General features: G+C 36.5%; 2 protein-coding genes across 5 annotated transcripts in view; both read left to right on the top strand.

Annotated features, from left to right (window-relative positions):
* LOC145671122 (facilitated trehalose transporter Tret1-like) overlaps positions 1–20,281 on the top strand; it is a 478,763-nt gene that overhangs the window by 94,473 nt on the left and 364,009 nt on the right. The window lies entirely within an intron of this gene.
* Positions 1–20,281, top strand: part of LOC145671871 (uncharacterized) — a 123,485-nt gene that overhangs the window by 42,726 nt on the left and 60,478 nt on the right. For 3 of the 4 annotated variants that reach the window (XM_081741100.1, XM_081741097.1, XM_081741099.1), the window contains one exon: positions 19,338–19,399. In XM_081741100.1, the coding sequence (XP_081597226.1) occupies positions 19,382–19,399 (18 nt within the window). In that variant the 5' untranslated portion in view covers positions 19,338–19,381. Of the gene's footprint in view, positions 1–2,532; positions 2,703–19,337; positions 19,400–20,281 lie in introns of those variants that run through there. The other variant, XM_081741098.1, reaches the window with a different exon arrangement.

Here is a 20,281-nt window from a genome sequence, read left to right as displayed (position 1 = left end):
ACAGGCAGAAATTCCCATTTTGTTCTTGAATTTCCTAGGTTATACTAATTACAAAATTAAGAAAATATGAAACAATTGTATGTCACACATTTTCTTCAATATATGAATAAACTACCCGTGAAGTTCAATTTTTTACGTTTATCAAATAGTTGATGGATAACTATTTTTTTTCTTAATTAAAAGAGGCAGTTGAAAATGTCGACGAAAACAAGTACATTTTATCATTAGAATTTAGTATTTACGTTATTCCTTTGTTGAGTTGATTTTGAGTTTAACGCCCCTTTCAGTAGTGAGGTAATATGAGACGGGACCTATTGCTTAAGAGTCTTCATCCCGGCGAAATTAAAATACCGCTAATTTTACAGTAATTATGTTATATCTTCAAATAGATAAAAGATAGTTGAAATATGGAACAAGAGCGCCCTAGACAATATTATTTTGCGTCAGGTACAGTTATCACATGTCACCTAGTGGCTTTCCGTTTTCAGCTGTTTAGAAACGCGAAAATAAATGCCGAAATTTCAAAATGGCTCGAAATCGAAAGCAGATAAGTGAGTCGTGATAACGGTTTCTAATGTAAAATAATATTGTCTAGGGCGCTCTTGTTCCACAGTTCGATTATCTTTTATTTATTTGAAGATATCACATAATTACTTTAAAATTAGCGGTATTTTAATTTCGCCGGGATGAAGACTCTTAACGTGGAATTCGACCATATGAGCTGCCGCGGGGCGTTATTTCTTTGTGTCATCGTATTGTAATAAGCGTAAGGATACTAGAAGGAATTTATTCTCCATTTATTTTTTTGTAGGACTTTTTCGAAGTTGGCTGTTTCTCATTTTCTTCGTATTTTAAAAAAATACCAGAGTATAATTTACATTTCTTGGAGCTTGTTTATAGGGAATCACGAGTTACGTCTGCACTAGCATGCATTTTCCGGTAACAAAATTTGACAATCCTGATTTCAAAATTATTCACGAGTCATTGGTCTACATTCCACTCATAGAGAATTTTGTTTTAATTTATGAAAAGTCCCATTTTTTCTTGCCAATTGAGACGAAAATTCTCTTTATCCCTTTTCAAGCAATTAATATTTAAAAATCCCATGAAATGGGGTTTTCACCACGAGTTGACATCGCTGTAAGAAGCTGTAGATCGGTAAATGCATAAGGAACATTTCTGGACCCGAACTAAAGGAGAAAAAAGTTATTTCCTATTAGTTCCAGGACAGCCGATAGGAATAATAATAATAATAATAATAATAATAATAATAATAATAATAATAATAATAATAATAATAATAATAATAATAATAATAATAATAATAATAATGATAATAATACTTGCAAATATGAGCACGAATTTCCTATTTAAAATTAGAGGAGAAACTGGAAATTCAGAAGAAAGTCACATTTGCTTGACATTTCTGTAAATCAATGATAATGTTTCGATATAATAGGATTCTGGTTTCGTAAAAGGTACGGAGCGAATAGATCTTCTCCAGTTCGCTGCCACTGTGGCTTAGTGGTAGAACGTTCACCTCTAGTGCATAGGGTCCTTGGTTCTATTCCAGCTCGCGTTAAGTGAACTTTGTGGTGGAAAAACTCCGTCTGCGTCGGTTTTCTCGGGGTTCTCCCATTTCCTCCCACTTTCTTTATACCACCATTTCATTCATTTCTCATCACCGTCTCCTTTAGCCTAGCCGGCATAACTGTGGAACGTAAAACGTAAAGATTTAATTTCATTTCTGGTTCGCTGCCCATGATCAGTGTTGCCACTTTGGGGCAAAAGTCGCTAAATCTAGGGTATTCGATTTCCAGAATAGCAACAAAAATTATTTTTTTCCGATTAGCGACTTTTTTTGGTGATCTTTAAATGACGATTTGGCCAGTTATTTACAAATCTAGCTACTTGTCTGCTGTGGACAAATCAAGCACTACTAGTTGGAAGCGGTTTTTATATGTTTGTTTTCCTTTCACTCATTTGAATCAACCGAAGTCAATTAGTTCGGCAAATATACAGCCTATATAGCGCATGAAATCTCCAAAATTCCACTTTATTTTCTGATTGGCTACGTCTTGCCCTCTAACCGAGCACAATTTTAACCTTCAATGTCATTTAGTTTACAGAGCTTCCATTAAGAGGCACAAATAATACAGCATTGCCGATATTCTCTAAAAGCTCCAATCAACGGTGAAGTGGGTTAAGTTTTACCTTACTAAAAATGTTTCTTCTAAACATTTTTGATTTCATTGAAATTGAAGTGAAACAGCTTATAAAGTAAAACATATATGTTGTACTTAAAGGAGATTATTGTCATGGTACTGTGTCGACTTTTTGTGTCAACTTTTTGTGCCCATGATTCGATTAATATCCTTTTACAATTTCCATCGTGGCCATTTGCCTATAGCACAACATCCGACGCCGTTTTCATTTAGAATGCTCTTCACTTGCTTCGTTTTCATTGTTTATTTTTCGTAATGTAAATATCTTTTGTTGAACACGTAATTCACCCAGTAACGCTTTCTTCTCCGCAAATAAAATTACAATCCAATTATGTAAATCAGTTTATCATACTAATTACCTCAATATTATTTACGATGCTCCGGATGTAAAGTTTATCTTCATATTCACACAACAAACTTCACACGAACTGGTCACAGAAGAACAAATTCTAATTAATTTCCGTTCCAAACCACCAGGTAAGTTTATCTTTCTCAATTGTTTCTGTGTGCAATATTAGATATAATGTAGATATGACATTGTACAGTCAGAAACAATATTAAGTATAGTTTGAGTTATAAGAAATGATAGCTGCAACTTATACTGAATATTGTTCCTGATTGTACCAGTAATGCGTCAGGAGGCAGTAAGAGAAGAGAACAGCTACAAAGCTCTGCCAGAACAGCCTTCAGACTCATTGGATTTTAAAATTGTATAGTTTTTGAGATAAAAATCCCCATAAACACTTTTGCGCCCAATATATCTCAAGTGACTGTCGGTCCGCGAACTGACCCCAACCATAAATTCGGCCCGCTGTCGAGCCAAAGCTGGCATGTTCATTGGAGAATGTAATAAACTACTTATACATACATACATATATATATACTTGACTCTTTTGTCATAGATTCCACAAGTAATAATTTAAATTATTCGTTTCGGTGGACAATAAAATACCTGCTCGCTAAAATATTCTGGCAGTTTGGAAATGGACAACTGACATCACATCGACAAAACTTGATACACCTTATTAAATAAGAACACGATAAGGCAGATCAATAACAGATGAAAATGTAAATACAGTACAATTCCAACTATGTACCTAGCATGGCGGAAAGAGAGGCTGGATAACAAAAAATCCGGATATATCAGCGTTTAAAAATTGTCCACTTCTTGTCCATCTATGCCATTAAAAACGCAGTTTTAATACTAAAACCAGTAGTCCAAGAGCTAGGAGAGGTTTTATTTACCCTTGATACCGAAAAGCGCCATACTGTTTTTCTAAAAGCCTACCACCTACACAATCAAAATATGGAAGTCTTGCTAAAAATCAGTGGTGAGGGCATGAAATACGTCATCAATATGATCGCCGTCAAAAGCGCCGATCCTGGGGAGCCTGGGCCCCCCCAAAGCTCATGTGAGCCCCCCTATCGTATTTATGAATATACATAATTTGGCATAATTTAAATGCTTTTTGTCTTAAAATCCTCATATATATACCTTTTGCATCTGAATGGGCCTCCTCAAATTTACAGAGAAATCGGCGCCCTTGACCGCCGTCACAATTCAGAGCACAGTCATTAAATGAGTGTAACTGTCCAATCAATAAAGCTAGAAACTTTGTTCATATGCTAAATTAATGGTAGTGGATGTACTATGTATCACAAGTCATTGGTGTTTACATATATTGTCGCCATTTTTAAATATGGCGCATAATTTGCTTATAATTTAGTTTCTTTTGCTTCGTTCTATTCCTTTCATGACAAATATCTACGAACCTGCTAGAGATAGGAGAAAACAGCTAGATATAAACAGATGGAGCAGAATCTGACCTTTTAAACGGTACCAATATTATTATTGTAACTTAAAAAGTGACTGAGATATTTAGTTATACGTTGTTCATAGTGTATTTCTCTACCTTCAATAATATACAAAGCAAACCACTGTATTTGGTTTCATTTCAGAAATAATTATAAATACTGAATAGTGTTTATTTTTTCTTTAAGGAAAATTATCACCAAACCTGTGTAAACAATCTTAGAAATTGATAATATTGGCTGTTTATAATGATTATAAGTATTTTTTGTTACCACAAGATTCTGGAAAGAATGAGAACAAAAACTGTCACTCGCGCTGTTAACGTTGGTAGTGTTGTATCGCGTTCTGGAAAGTACTGGCTTTTTATTGTGTGTTTGAAAGGAAATCCAGCGGTCTACTATGAAGACGTTAAACATACAAGATTTAAGAGTAGTTTGTCGCGTTTAGAAGGTACTTTGATTGAAAGTGGAGTTCTGGCCTCTAGTTCACTCCAAGGGTTCAAGAAGGGCAGTGATTTATTTGTGGATTTTGTAGAAAGGGGGAATATTTATAAAGGATTGCTACTAAAACTTGAAGTTGAATTATTGTACTTTATAACAGATTATATAGCCTATGAAAGTGGTATTTTCCCTGGGAAGACTGAACTAAGAGACAAGGAAATCAAAAATTAGAAGGGGGGAAATTCCCAGGCTTCCCTGGCTACAAATAAATCCCTGAAGAAGGGAAAGCATCACAACCGATGCAAACACATTCACATATTACTACCACAAGCTTTGCAACGAAGTCACTTCAGCAAGTTCTTACAAGTAAGTGATGAAGGCATGTTTTCGAATTTAGAAAAGATAAAAGAACAAGTAATAATTTGTAACCAAAATTTGACAGAGGATACCTTAAAAGCAATTTTGAGTGATCACGATGCAACGCAATTGTATGACGAATACGAAGCTTTCGTAGAGAAGACAAGAGAAGGTTTGCATGGTAAAACTGCACAATTATTTCCAAAGTACATAGATTTAGTGTAAATTTACAATTTTTTATTTAGATCATACAAAACCTGTAATGTTGACATGTACATGCAAGACAGAAAAAATATGTCCCATTTTCTTAACGTGTAAAAGGCCAATTTAAGCTCGTTGGTAAACAGTGTACCTTCTGAAACTTCCTAACATGAAAGAGATATGCTCAGACGCCAGAAAAGCTCTTTCTGAAGGAGGACTATCCATCAAACTCTCTACATATTCTTTTTCTAGTGTTCCAGTAGACATCGCGCTAGAACAAACCGTGAATAAGAACGCTGCTTCAAGGTTTGGTAGTATCACAGCATTCACTAATTCAGATTCTGTCAAAGCAAGATAGATGAAAATAAGATCCACCAGGAGCAAAATTGTGACTCGTTTATTAGAACTAAATAGATTAAACATGTAGAAGACATGAAAGCGGAACTTAATATCTAGAATCAACAGCGACAACAATGGTGTTACAGAAATCATTAATACTATGGCTGAAGTTTTAAATCCTTTCTACTGCATTGAATCGAACACTCCTCTTTTAAACTTATCAACTGGCCAAGTTATTGCGGATTATATGGCAGATCAGCTGATACAAGGTTATGAAAAAGGTGAGGCTGCCTTTGAAACGTTTAAAAATATGTATGCTAAGGATCCTAAAAGTGTCGAGAAGCCGATAATAAGAAACATTGTTAAAAACTGTGCAAACATTTTAGCCCAAAATACAAATACAACTGAAACAAAGTTGAAAACTGTGAAGTGCTCGCGAGATCTTCTTGGGAGGTTACTTTATCTTGCAACAGTCGAGAAAAAGGACATTGAGAAAGTGATCAAGTATTCACTTACCCCAGTTCCCCTATCTTTGGGCCAAATAGGAGGTTATATGAACAAAACTGACAAGAGCAAATTAATGCATGAAGTAGAGAAGTATCAAAAACTAAGCAACAAAAATCCCCATCAAGTGCATAATTCAATGTTTGAAATTTCCTAATACGAACGGTGAACTTGCACATAAACTATTAGAAACGATTTGCGATACATGCGCAAATGAAGTTTATCTAATTTGTGATGTTTACAAGACGCCAAGCATAAAGGATCCTGAACATGACTATCAATATGGAACAGTGTTCTATGGTGACACAGTAGTGATACGACCAGAACAGAAAACTCCAAAGAAGTCACATGAGTCCTTACGAAGCAGTTCATTTAAGACATCTCTCCTTGCCTTTATTTGTAATGAATCCTTGCATCCTTGTACTTGTGAATGCTTGGTTAAAAAAAAAAGAAAAGTATTGTATGTAGACACTGAAAGCACATGCTATAAGTACAGCAAGCAAAATAATGTTATGAATTGCAAACAGGTTCCTGAACTGAAATGTTACCACAAAGAAGCAGATACACGCATAATTTGGCACATTCAATACATAATCCAACAGAACCCAAACAGCAGTATCGTCGTTCAAGCTAATGACACTGATATATTTATTTTGCTGATCTATCATCAAAGGCACTTCCAGAATTGCAAAGTGTGGATGGATACAGGATTAGCCTCCAATAATACTAGATGGTTAATTGACAGTACTAATATTGCGGAAGAACTAGGTGATGATTTAACTCTAGCATTACCTGGATTCTACGCATTCACTGGATCAGACTTTATAGCATCATTCGCTAGATAAGGAAAGGTTAAGCCGTTCAAGATAATGTTGAACAGTGTAATATACAAGAATTTTTTTCGTAAGTTTGGGAGAATCAGTACATTTCGAAAATAGCCTCTTTACTAACGCCGAGCAACATGTGTGTGTTCTCTATACGGAAAGACGCTTTGCACATGATTCACACAAGCAAGGTACAACCTATTCAAAACCAAATGTGCTCCTAAACAGGCATAGCAACCTTTGAAGAGGATGCAAAGTATTGATCCCATTCTTCTTCCTCCATCTTGAGCTGCTATTTGTGAAAAGTTTAAAAGAAGTAACGCTGTTGCATTAATATGAACAAAAACCAATCAACAGAATTCTCACATAGCTATCGACTCTTTACAACACGGATGGTATTTGCATAATGGACAGTACAAGATTCAGTGGTTTGAAGGACCTGTGTGCCCAGAAAAGCTAGAAATTAAAAATGATGAACATTCAGAAAATGAAGAGGATGAATATAGTGACGACAATGATGAAAGCGATAACTGAAATAAAGAAAGGACTCTTATTCTTCTTCATCTTCAACAATTTCAATTATTATCGGGACATTTATTAATAATGTTAACAGTCCATAGTGTAAGTTAATAATTAAAAACATAAAATTATTATGCTATTAAGTAATGTATTATTAATATTATTATTATTATTATTATTATTATTATTATTATTATTATTATTATTATTATTATTAATTATTATAAGTAGTAGTAGCATTATTAATCAACTATTAATCCATAGATGTAAAAGTTGTAGGTGTTTCTCGAATACTTCATTTCTACGAATTATCATAATTTAGTATTTAGAATTATTTCTGAAATGGAACCAGTGCCGGACTCGCTACGTTGCGTTGGCTACTTGGCAATCGCCAAACGCCCGAGCCCCGAGTGGCCTCGCAGGGATCACGAAGAACAGCACCTGTAGGCCTAGGTCAAATTTCGCGATCGCAAATGCTTTCTTGAGACTTCCTACCAAAAAGGTTGCGGACGACTAAGTTCGTCTTTCCAAAAGAAGTCTTCTCGGATTCCCCTTGCTCATATCAGTAACTTCACGATAACGTTTGATTGTCTCAGTATTATTGTATTATTGTAACTTTTTTTGCAATATGTTTTGTTCTACATTCTCATTCAATACGATTATATATATATATATATATATATATATATATATATATATATATATATATATATATATATATATATATATATATATATATATATATATGGGCCTTTAAGGAGCCGCGCCCAGTGCCCTCAACTTGGCTAGTCCGACACTGAATGGAACCAAACACAGTGGTTTGCTTTGTATTTTATTGAAGGTCGAGAACTACACTATGACCAACGTAAAACTGAATATCTCAGTCACTTTTTAAGATACAATAATGATATTGGTACCGTTGAAAAGGTCAGATTCTGCTCCATCTGTTTATATCTAGCTGTTTTCCCCTATCTCTAGCGGTTTCATAAGACATTTGTCATGAAAGGAATAGAATGAAGCAAAAGAAACTAAATTATAAGCAAATTATGCACCATATTTAAAAATGGCGACAATATATATAAACAGCTGTTACCTTATGCCCAGCATAATGTAACATGGCCCGATGCTTTTGAGCACCTTGTATGTTGGTAGGAAATTTTAAAAATTTATTTAGAGTGTAAGAGAAACTTTTATTTTATAGTGGAAGAACAGTAGGTCGAGAATTTTGCGTAATTTTAGTAAAACAGAGCGTTTCAATAGATAGTATATGAGGATTACATGATTATTAATTATATTTTATATATTTTACGCATTTATCCATGAATATATTATTATTTTAGACAAATAAGTGTATATTTCAGCTTTTTCGATGGTTTTCAGTTCATTTCTATTCATATTTCGGCATAGGGAATCTTCACAAGAAAGCTAAAAATTTTATTTCGTAAAATCTTCTTAAAAATTCCAAATTAATAAAGTCAGCCATAATTTCTTCTTGGTGCATCTCTTTGTTTCGAAGTAAAATTATCTGATTGGATAATCCACAATCACAGCTGCGGCTGAGATTTCGGTTTTCTTTGATCTTCACACAGAAGCCTATCATCCGATCATTACGTCATGATTATCTTCCAATTAGGGATCATCTTCTTGTAACTCTTGGTCTTACGGCGTCAGCCATTTCAGGAGTCAGACGTGCAGTGTTTAACGTCTGCAGAAAAGTGGAATAACTTGTGATCACGTTAAATTGTGTTAAATTTTGCGTTCTGGCGAATATTGGAAATTGTTATCAGCGATAAACGTACGGTGTTTGGTGTTTCAACAGATTATTAATCCAGAAATAGTCCAATTGTGAAGTGACTTCGTATAAAATAATGGATACTAGCCTGTAGATGTCTAGTGGTATGGAATGAGCTCCTTAGCAAATTTTGCGTTCTCGATCATCCAGAGAACCTAAGAGAAGCCAGAAGGAGACGGTGAAGGAGAGAGAACTTTGAGAAGTGGTGCAGACATCGAGGAAGAAGAAGTTAAGCCACGCTCGATGCTTCTTTCTGGATCGGTGCTGTAGAAGTTAGTATCCTAAAAATGTTTTGAGACCACGTTTTACGAGTTTCCCAGGAATCTCGCGTGGAAGCTTTATCAGGAACCTTTTTTTTGTTATTAATATATCCGTTCAGTCGCTGTGAAGAAGAGGATTCATGTAAGTAAGGAATAGTGAAAGTGAATCTCAATCCAGGTATTTGGCATCAAAATTTCCTTGTTCTGACAAACATGTGTGAATATATATTTTTCTGGTGTAAGTGTAATATTCGTGATATGAAGCATTAAGTTCGTAAAGTTTCCCTCAACGCCACACACATGTAGATTCAGGCAATGTGACATCGTGTTTTCATTCGATGGGGGGGGAAAAAGAAAGCTAAAATCTCAGCACAGAGCGATTGTTGTAATCTCAAGAAAAATGTGTGTACCACACACACATTTTCCCCAGTGATGAAAAGATGTTTTAGATTCCCCAAAATCTAGAAAGTATTCATTTCGGTGATTCTGCTCGAAATTCAACTTCTACTTATTTTGGCATGTTTTCTTTGATTTTGAAACAGAATGATTATGAATGTTGAAAATGTAAACAAGTGTCAGTTTCACGGCTACTGTCAAGTGCAAGGGTACATGCATTTCGCGTACCGATAACTGAAAACTCTCATCAGTAGGCTAAACCTACGTAATATTTTTAAAATTCTGATACCCATCAAGTTAGAAAATGCAATTTTGTTAATTACTAGTAAATATCTTTTCCTTCTTTTAAGAAATTCAATATATTCTGAGCGACACTGATGCAAAAATAACCACTGCGTCTTCGGCAGGATTGTGGTAGCAAAACAAAACAAAATATAAAATGCGAAATAAGTATGGTGCTTTATGAAATATATGTGTGATTTTTTTTTTTTTTTAATATATATATGCTTGTCTAGGTTAAGTTAGATTAGTTAGATTAGGGCTTTAGGTTTAAGTGTGATGTCAATATGTACATGAACGTTTTGCCTGTGCTAGATTGTCATGTGGGTCCGAGCTGAAGAGAGGTCGCGAAGAGCGTAAATCCTCTACGCCGGCCACAATCTAGATGCACGGAGGAGTGTAAGCACCAAAGAATATGTAAACAGAAGAAAATAAGCTAACCACAACATGTAGGCAGTGAAGTTATTATTTTCAGTAGTGTTTTGTATTTTCTATTGTGTCCTTTTGTTTGTTTTTGCGTGTCAATACAATGTCAATGCTCTAGAAGGCAAGAATATTTAATGAATATAAAAGAATATGGATATTTCGAGAATATGAGCAAAAGTAAAGAATGTTTCGGCTCTGAAAAGTATAGAAATCGATTTTATTAATTTTATTTTGATGGGTATGTCAGTTCAATGTAAAATATTATACTGTTAATGAATATTTTGTCCAATAATACATTCATGAATATTTCGGAAAAGAATAAAACTTACTAGCCGTGAATGCATCTTTCTTTTCGCATACGAAATCTAGTTAGCTTGTAATTTTAAGAAGTCATAGAAATAGGTAGTCGATGTTTTTGGTATGCATGCGAAGCATGGTCAAACAGAGAGCAGTATGCATAGAATAAGTTTGCTGGGGAAATGAAATAGCTGTGAAATTCAGGGAAGAGACTTTCCTTAGTGTGACCGAGTTGAAAACAACCGAATCTGTAGAAATTTCTCATTTTAATCAGTTTCGATCGAAATCTCAGTTTGGATTTTTTTTTTTAATTACAAAATTCTGTTTCGAGATTTTTTTTTTTTTATTCAGATAGGGCTTTCACACACAACATTAAGATCTTCTTTGTGCTCAGTGCCAGCTCCACTCGGAGGTCGGTGTCCTGTGTCTGTAGTCGTGGCTCACAACCTATTTCCGGATGGGATGTGGATGATGAACTGCAGGCCTGGATATCGGACTGTGAGTCGAGATGGAAGAGAGTTTGGAAGCTTTATATTTCGGGCCAAATTTGAGTTCTATTTTCCGTAGATGATTGGCTTGGTGAGTGTATCAGTGACTGTTGATGACGAGCCCATACGGGCCCAGTAGGTTCGGTGTCACTAGTCAATGATACATTCAACATAGCATGAAATCTCAAGGAAAGGGAACATCATACAAAAACACAAATAGTCAACAACTAATTCATTTTATTTATTTAATGATTATTTTTTTTTTAAAGTAAAAATGGCGACCCTTATCCAGGATTTCTGTTGTTTCAATCCTACGCGAGCGCTAAGGAAAACAAACAATCACAGCGAAGTATTTGTAATGGGGATCATTACGACAATCGCTACATTGAATGAAACATGGTCACTTCTGAATCTGTATGTGCGTGATGTTGTGGGAAACAAACTTCATGAAAGTGGAAATGTCTGTGGGTAGCAGATCGAGTAACGAATCTCGGCATCCGAGTGAATACATATGCTGTTCTGATGAAATTGCAGGGTTTAGTGTTTATTGTGACAGCTGTTTTAGATGGGTACATGCCCAGTGTTATGGTTTGTCAGATGAACAAGTGCAGGAGTTAGACAAAAGTAGTGAGCCGTGGCTATGTAAGCCTTGCCTGGCGAAGCAGGTGACAGTGTTGCCACTGCCGAAATCTCCGGAAACTGAGAGTGATGAAGGCGAACGTGGAACGCGGGGTAGTCCGAACAATTCTGACAAGGAGGAAGGAAGTCGAGGAAACGTAGCTTCCGGTCCAAATGTGCAATTAACGGACTTTGCGGCCATGATGGAACGCTTCAGTCAAACTTTAACTGTAACCCTAAACGAAAAATTTGAAAAAGTAGACAATAAATTTCAGGCGATGAGCAATCAAGTTGACAGTAAATTTCAGGACATACATAATAACTTTCAGGCAATGAATGAGAAATTCGATAATGTAAAATTTGAATTGTTACAAACAATTAATGAAAAAGTAGCCCATGTGAACGAAGACGTAGAGGCTGTTAGGTCGGAAGTTCGCGATTTATATACCTCTGTTGGGAACTATCAGAATAAAATAGACGCGCGGGTAGATGCCGTTGAGGAAGGTCTCCGGTTATCGGTTGAAGCGCAGAATCGACGATGTGACGACTTGACAAAGGAGTTCTCACATCTCGAACTCAGTACCCAAAGGTCGTGTCAGGCACTTGAAGCCAGGATTCAGACGTTAGAGGGAAAACAAAACCAAAGAAAAGATAAACGGTGTAGTCGTAAACGAGCGCGAGACTTTGTTGTCGGTGATGAAATCGAGTCTGACGGGACCGAGTCAGACATCCAAGTGGATGTACCGGTCTCTTCAGTTGGGGAGACTCGTACTATTCCCACGGTGACTGTCTCTGTCTGTCAGCCGACCAACATTCACGGCACAAATGTCCTTCCCTTTGAATTATCTACACGTACGTTGAACTTAAACAAGTCGCATACGTCCTGTGTTGAGACAATAGGTTGTCAGGCGTTGTCCAGGAGGTCGAATCCATTGTTAGTTTCGCCTCAGGTGTCAGGATTTTCCAATCCTAGTTGTCGGTTGAACCATGTGGTGTCCTCTAGTAATGTAGCAGACATGACTCCTTCGTGTGCTGGAGTTCAGGAGGGAATATGTGGTCACGCGGTGGTATCAATGCCAGACAACTTAATTTCTGGACAAAATTACCAACACTATTCCATTTTCGGTCAAAATCACTTGGGTGCAAAGAGCCCCGTCGTTGGCCACAATTCTCCCGTGAACCCCAGTAGAAGCGAGGAAGGCTTTGGCAAGCGAACGCTAAATTTAAGACTTTCTGAATTAAATCACTTACCCACATTTGCTGGTGAATACGGTTTGGCTAGAACATTTCTAGAAAATTTGGAACAAACTTTTAAGGTAATTTCGGCATCAGAACACGAACGTCTAACCTTGGTACCTTGTTGCTTAACAGCTGGGGCCAAGACATGGTTCCAGACTGTATGTCAAGACATTAATAGTTATGCGGATTTTGTGCGTCTGTTCCGAGAACACTATTTTTCGGCGAGAATGGAAAGGTTGCAAAAGAAGTTCATTCAGGGAATGAAATACGATCGAGCGAAGTACAGCCGATTAACGGACTTTGCGTGGAAAATTGTAGCAGAATATTATGCTGTGGCACAACACCCGGATGAAACCGAACTGATTGAGATAGTCTTGGATTGCTTACCAGCTGGTGATGCCAAGTTGTTGAGGGCTGTTGAGCCAAAGAACATTCAGCACCTTATGGTGAAAATAGCTGAGATAGAGGGACATCCAGAGCCTAGTGAACCTGTCACGGACAAGAAGTTTAGACGCTTTCAGGTACGTCAGGCGAAAGTCGTCAAAAAGACAGAAAAGTCAGGGAAACAAACCACCAAAGATACTTCGTCTCAGACGGAGGAAGACGAAAGCAAGAGGAAGGAAGGAAGTTCCAATGGCAAAGGAGATGACCGATTTTCCGGAAACCGGGGTCGAAGAAGGAATTTTCAGTCTCGAAGACCATGGCCCAATCAAGGAAGACCGAATTGGGTAAGAGATAGTAATGGAAATCGGAATGCTCCGTATGGGTACAACCAACGCTACTATCCAGCAGCGATGAGTTACGGGTATCCGCGGGGTACATCTCAGACATGCGCGCCAAACGGGATGAACTCAGCAGGAGCGCAAGCCTATCCGGGATACGCGCCGAATTTACTTCCTGGAGGGGGAGTGGCGGCTCCCACGTCCACTTCTTCCCCAGGAGTGAACATGGCGATGTCCACTGGATGGCCTCCGCAATATACGACGTTAGTACCTACGATGGCTCAGCCACCAGAAACGAACGGGAATAGTTTGGGAAATGCATACCGCAGCCCTCATTAGGGGAGAGTGTGGACTGCGATGTGGATTCCTCAACTCCCCAGAAAGAACAAGATCGGTTAGCGAGTAGTCAAAATTCCGATTTGGTAACAACCTCGTTCGATTTTAATTCTAACCTTCCAAATTCAAAATTCAATGTTTTGGCAGATTCCGAAATTCGGGGATTTTAGAAAACTACATGCCATCAGGAAGGATTCTCAATTGTAGTGAGAATCAGTCCAGATGGAGTAATTTTCTAAAGGCAGCCCAAGATTTGTGTAATCACTCTTGGTGTGATGCTCTCGGATGTACTCCAGCGGAGCGTTTCTTAACGTATTCAGCATCCAAGAGCTTCAAGGAAAACTTCATTTGGCCCAAAGAGACGGTGCAAGTAAATGAAGACAAGAAATTTGTAGTTTCTGTTCCGGCAGCAGAACCGAAGAAGGAGAGAAAGCTGCGGAAACAGCAAGACATCGTCACAGAAGGTTCTTTGGTGATGGTGAAAACTCACCATATATCGTCAATACCCAAAAAGGTGTTTGCTAAATTTATGCATACATACGTTGGGCCTTACCAAGTGGTATCTGTATCTCGAAATTCGGCGAGATTGCAAACTCTGCAGGGAGAAAATATAGGAGTTCAGAGTTTTGACAATCTGAAACTGTTTCGCTGCTCAGAAGAGAAAAGAAAGGAATTATTAGAAGGATGAAAAAAAAAAAAAAAGAAAACTTAGTTTATAGGTTAAGATTAGGTTAGGATTGATTAGAATGTATAGTTGTAATTAGGAAAAAAAAAGGATGTTTTATCTTGTATAGTCTCTAGTAATTTAGTAGTAACAAAAAAAAAAAAAAAAAAAAACTTAAGAAGAACTCATAAGTTCAGATTTTTTTTTTCTCCGAAGCTCCCGGAGGATGTTACCTTATGCCCAGCATAATGTAACATGGCCCGATGCTTTTGAGCACCTTGTATGTTGGTAGGAAATTTTAAAAATTTATTTAGAGTGTAAGAGAAACTTTTATTTTATAGTGGAAGAACAGTAGGTCGAGAATTTTGCGTAATTTTAGTAAAACAGAGCGTTTCAATAGATAGTATATGAGGATTACATGATTATTAATTATATTTTATATATTTTACGCATTTATCCATGAATATATTATTATTTTAGACAAATAAGTGTATATTTCAGCTTTTTCGATGGTTTTCAGTTCATTTCTATTCATATTTCGGCATAGGGAATCTTCACAAGAAAGCTAAAAATTTTATTTCGTAAAATCTTCTTAAAAATTCCAAATTAATAAAGTCAGCCATAATTTCTTCTTGGTGCATCTCTTTGTTTCGAAGTAAAATTATCTGATTGGATAATCCACAATCACAGCTGCGGCTGAGATTTCGGTTTTCTTTGATCTTCACACAGAAGCCTATCATCCGATCATTACGTCATGATTATCTTCCAATTAGGGATCATCTTCTTGTAACTCTTGGTCTTACGGCGTCAGCCATTTCAGGAGTCAGACGTGCAGTGTTTAACGTCTGCAGAAAAGTGGAATAATTTGTGATCACGTTAAATTGTGTTAAATTTTGCGTTCTGGCGAATATTGGAAATTGTTATCAGCGATAAACGTACGGTGTTTGGTGTTTCAACAGATTATTAATCCAGAAATAGTCCAATTGTGAAGTGACTTCGTATAAAATAATGGATACTAGCCTGTAGATGTCTAGTGGTATGGAATGAGCTCCTTAGCAAATTTTGCGTTCTCGATCATCCAGAGAACCTAAGAGAAGCCAGAAGGAGACGGTGAAGGAGAGAGAACTTTGAGAAGTGGTGCAGACATCGAGGAAGAAGAAGTTAAGCCACGCTCGATGCTTCTTTCTGGATCGGTGCTGTAGAAGTTAGTATCCTAAAAATGTTTTGAGACCACGTTTTACGAGTTTCCCAGGAATCTCGCGTGGAAGCTTTATCAGGAACCTTTTTTTTGTTATTAATATATCCGTTCAGTCGCTGTGAAGAAGAGGATTCATGTAAGTAAGGAATAGTGAAAGTGAATCTCAATCCAGGTATTTGGCATCAAAATTTCCTTGTTCTGACAAACATGTGTGAATATATATTTTTCTGGTGTAAGTGTAATATTCGTGATATGAAGCATTAAGTTCGTAAAGTTTCCCTCAACGCCACACACATGTAGATTCAGGCAATGTGACATCGTGTTTTCATTCGATGGGGGGGGAAAAAGAAAGCTAAAATCTCAGCACAGAGCGATTGTTGTAATCTCAAGAAAAATGTGTGTACCACACACACATTTTCCCCAGTGATGAAAAGATGTTTTAGATTCCCCAAAATCTAGAAAGTATTCATTTCGGTGATTCTGCTCGAAATTCAACTTCTACTTATTTTGGCATGTTTTCTTTGATTTTGAAACAGAATGATTATGAATGTTGAAAATGTAAACAAGTGTCAGTTTCACGGCTACTGTCAAGTGCAAGGGTACATGCATTTCGCGTACCGATAACTGAAAACTCTCATCAGTAGGCTAAACCTACGTAATATTTTTAAAATTCTGATACCCATCAAGTTAGAAAATGCAATTTTGTTAATTACTAGTAAATATCTTTTCCTTCTTTTAAGAAATTCAATATATTCTGAGCGACACTGATGCAAAAATAACCACTGCGTCTTCGGCAGGATTGTGGTAGCAAAACAAAACAAAATATAAAATGCGAAATAAGTATGGTGCTTTATGAAATATATGTGTGATTTTTTTTTTTTTTAATATATATATGCTTGTCTAGGTTAAGTTAGATTAGTTAGATTAGGGCTTTAGGTTTAAGTGTGATGTCAATATGTACATGAACGTTTTGCCTGTGCTAGATTGTCATGTGGGTCCGAGCTGAAGAGAGGTCGCGAAGAGCGTAAATCCTCTACGCCGGCCACAATCTAGATGCACGGAGGAGTGTAAGCACCAAAGAATATGTAAACAGAAGAAAAATAAGCTAACCACAACATGTAGGCAGTGAAGTTATTATTTTCAGTAGTGTTTTGTATTTTCTATTGTGTCCTTTTGTTTGTTTTTGCGTGTCAATACAATGTCAATGCTCTAGAAGGCAAGAATATTTAATGAATATAAAAGAATATGGATATTTCGAGAATATGAGCAAAAGTAAAGAATGTTTCGGCTCTGAAAGGTATAGAAATCGATTTTATTAATTTTATTTTGATGGGTATGTCAGTTCAATGTAAAATATTTTCCTGTTAATGAATATTTTGTCCAATAATACATTCATGAATATTTCGGAAAAGAATAAAACTTACTAGCCGTGAATGCATCTTTCTTTTCGCATACGAAATCTAGTTAGCTTGTAATTTTAAGAAGTCATAGAAATAGGTAGTCGATGTTTTTGGTATGCATGCGAAGCATGGTCAAACAGAGAGCAGTATGCATAGAATAAGTTTGCTGGGGAAATGAAATAGCTGTGAAATTCAGGGAAGAGACTTTCCTTAGTGTGACCGAGTTGAAAACAACCGAATCTGTAGAAATTTCTCATTTTAATCAGTTTCGATCGAAATCTCAGTTTGGATTTTTTTTTTTAATTACAAAATTCTGTTTCGAGATTTTTTTTTTTTTATTCAGATAGGGCTTTCACACACAACATTAAGATCTTCTTTGTGCTCAGTGCCAGCTCCACTCGGAGGTCGGTGTCCTGTGTCTGTAGTCGTGGCTCACAACCTATTTCCGGATGGGATGTGGATGATGAACTGCAGGCCTGGATATCGGACTGTGAGTCGAGATGGAAGAGAGTTTGGAAGCTTTATATTTCGGGCCAAATTTGAGTTCTATTTTCCGTAGATGATTGGCTTGGTGAGTGTATCAGTGACTGTTGATGACGAGCCCATACGGGCCCAGTAGGTTCGGTGTCACTAGTCAATGATACATTCAACATAGCATGAAATCTCAAGGAAAGGGAACATCATACAAAAACACAAATAGTCAACAACTAATTCATTTTATTTATTTAATGATTATTTTTTTTTTAAAGTAAAACAGCAATGACTTGTAATACTTAGTACATCCATTAACATTAATTTGGCACACGAACAAAGTTTCTAGCTTCATTGATTGTGCTATGAATTGTGACGGCGGCCATATTGATGGTGTCGTATTTCATGCTCTCACCACTGATTTTTAGTAAGATTTCTATATTTTGATTGTGTAGGTGATAGGCTTTTAGAAAATCACTATGGCGCTTTTGTGTTTTCTAGGGTAAATAAATCGGTCCTAGCTCTTGGACTACATTGTTAATGTATATTTTCTGACTCCTTAGTACAGGCCAGCAGTGTTACTTCTTACGTTATAAATGTTTATTATATTCTATATTTTTATGTGCTGTATTAAATTTTAAAAATTTAATAAAGAAGAGAAGTCCAAGAATGAAGATTTTGTATACATTTTAAGATAAATTTTATAATGTGTAACTTAATTGCCGGAACGTAAAATGATGTGTACTGCAGAGTATTAATACATTCAATTCTAAAATTTAAAAAAAAGTAACGTAAAACGTGCCTAATTCTTTAAAAAAAGATAAATAAATTAAACTTATTATACTCTTTATTGATAAAAGATTTAAAATTTATATTGTATAGGTTTAGAAAAAACTTGATAGATGACTGGTTTTCCCTTTTAGCCCTCTTCCGCGACGCAATGTCCCTCCACCTACGCAAGAAGATATCAGCTGGTGTCCGTCCTTCTGCTGACTAATGCACCGCAACGCAGTGCTGTTTCAATCGTCTTGAACCATTCCGAATGTGGAATCACTGGGATCAGATTTTCCTGCAGTACGCGTCGTCAAAATCGTGTCTTTATGAAATCGAGTAGCCCGCTCAAAAAAAAAAAAAAATCCTAATTTTATTGCCTTTTTTCTATAGCTACATAGTCGAAAATCTTGTTTTAAAAAATTCTACGCTCTCGCTTCTATTTAAGAAGCCATATTCTTACAACCGTACGTAGAACAATTTAGGATTTTAGTTTGAAATAATAAAGATCTTAAACAAGATTTATTTAATTTAGTTCCGTATATTTACAAGCGTACAGGATCTCTAAAATAGAGATAAGTGACAAGAACGTTTTTCCAGACAAAACTATACATTAAAATTTTAAAACGTAAGAGAGAGAGTGTGCAAGCCTGATGTCCAATTGGTTATTTTTGAATGAATGTAAATCTTATGTAGGTATGTAGCTATTATATAACTATCCATTTACACGCATTACTTACGGGTATATATATTTCTAGTTTCAGGACTTTGAAAAAGGCAAATTACACCATAGAACGAAAGAATGACTCCATATGACTTGGTAAGTATACAAATAATGAAATATGATTTTAGTAATTATAATAATCCAAACAAAAACACCAGAAGTGCAAAAAGTGCAACCAAGTTCGTCAGTCTCAAAAAGTGTTAACATGAGGATGGATGAGCCAATTTCCTTGGCCTCTGCATCTGAAACGAACACTGGAACTTGGCGCGAGGTGTCTAACATATTCGAATATATCTAGATATCTCTTTCTAGTTTCACGGCCGGGACACTTCAAAACTAAGGCTGGTGGTGACCCTCAAATCCACCACGCTTAGAAGCACCATCAAGCACCTCCTAAGGCTCGTCAACATCATTTTCCTTGACACCTCGTGGAGGATTATAAGATCTGCTTGTTTGGGTTTCAAACCACCAATCTTACTGCAGTATATATGTACCTTAGCGCATTAGCGAAGTTGATATTCCTAAGGTTGGTGGCGGCCTCAAACCCACCACCACTATCCCTAAGGCTCCTTAACATCATTTTCCTTGACAACTCGCGCCAAGTTCCAGTGTTCGTTTCAGATGCAGTAGTGAAGGAACTTGACTCATCAATCCTCATCTCAACACTTTTTGAGACTAACAAACTTAGCTGCACTTTTTGCACTTCTGGTGCTTTTGTTCAGATTTCAATTCTTTTTGTAGTTCATTATATCAATATCGCATATTGGGATTCTAAATTGTGGCATATTGTTGAATTAAAATTTAGAATTGTACACTTTTAAAGGAGTCATAATGTGCCACATGCAACATTAGTTCCCAAGGGCTCTCTGACCGGGAATCGAACCCAGGACCCTGTACAACAAAGACCCAAATGCTAGCCACTAGACCAGCAGAAAGAGTTTCTTCTATTAAATATCTGTCAGAGAGTTATGTTCAAAC

Source organism: Thermobia domestica, chromosome 15 (genome assembly GCF_964235325.1).
Source record: "Thermobia domestica chromosome 15, izTheDome1.hap1.1, whole genome shotgun sequence".
Lineage (NCBI taxonomy): Eukaryota > Metazoa > Arthropoda > Insecta > Zygentoma > Lepismatidae > Thermobia > Thermobia domestica.
This window is presented reverse-complemented; position numbering and strand designations above follow the sequence as displayed.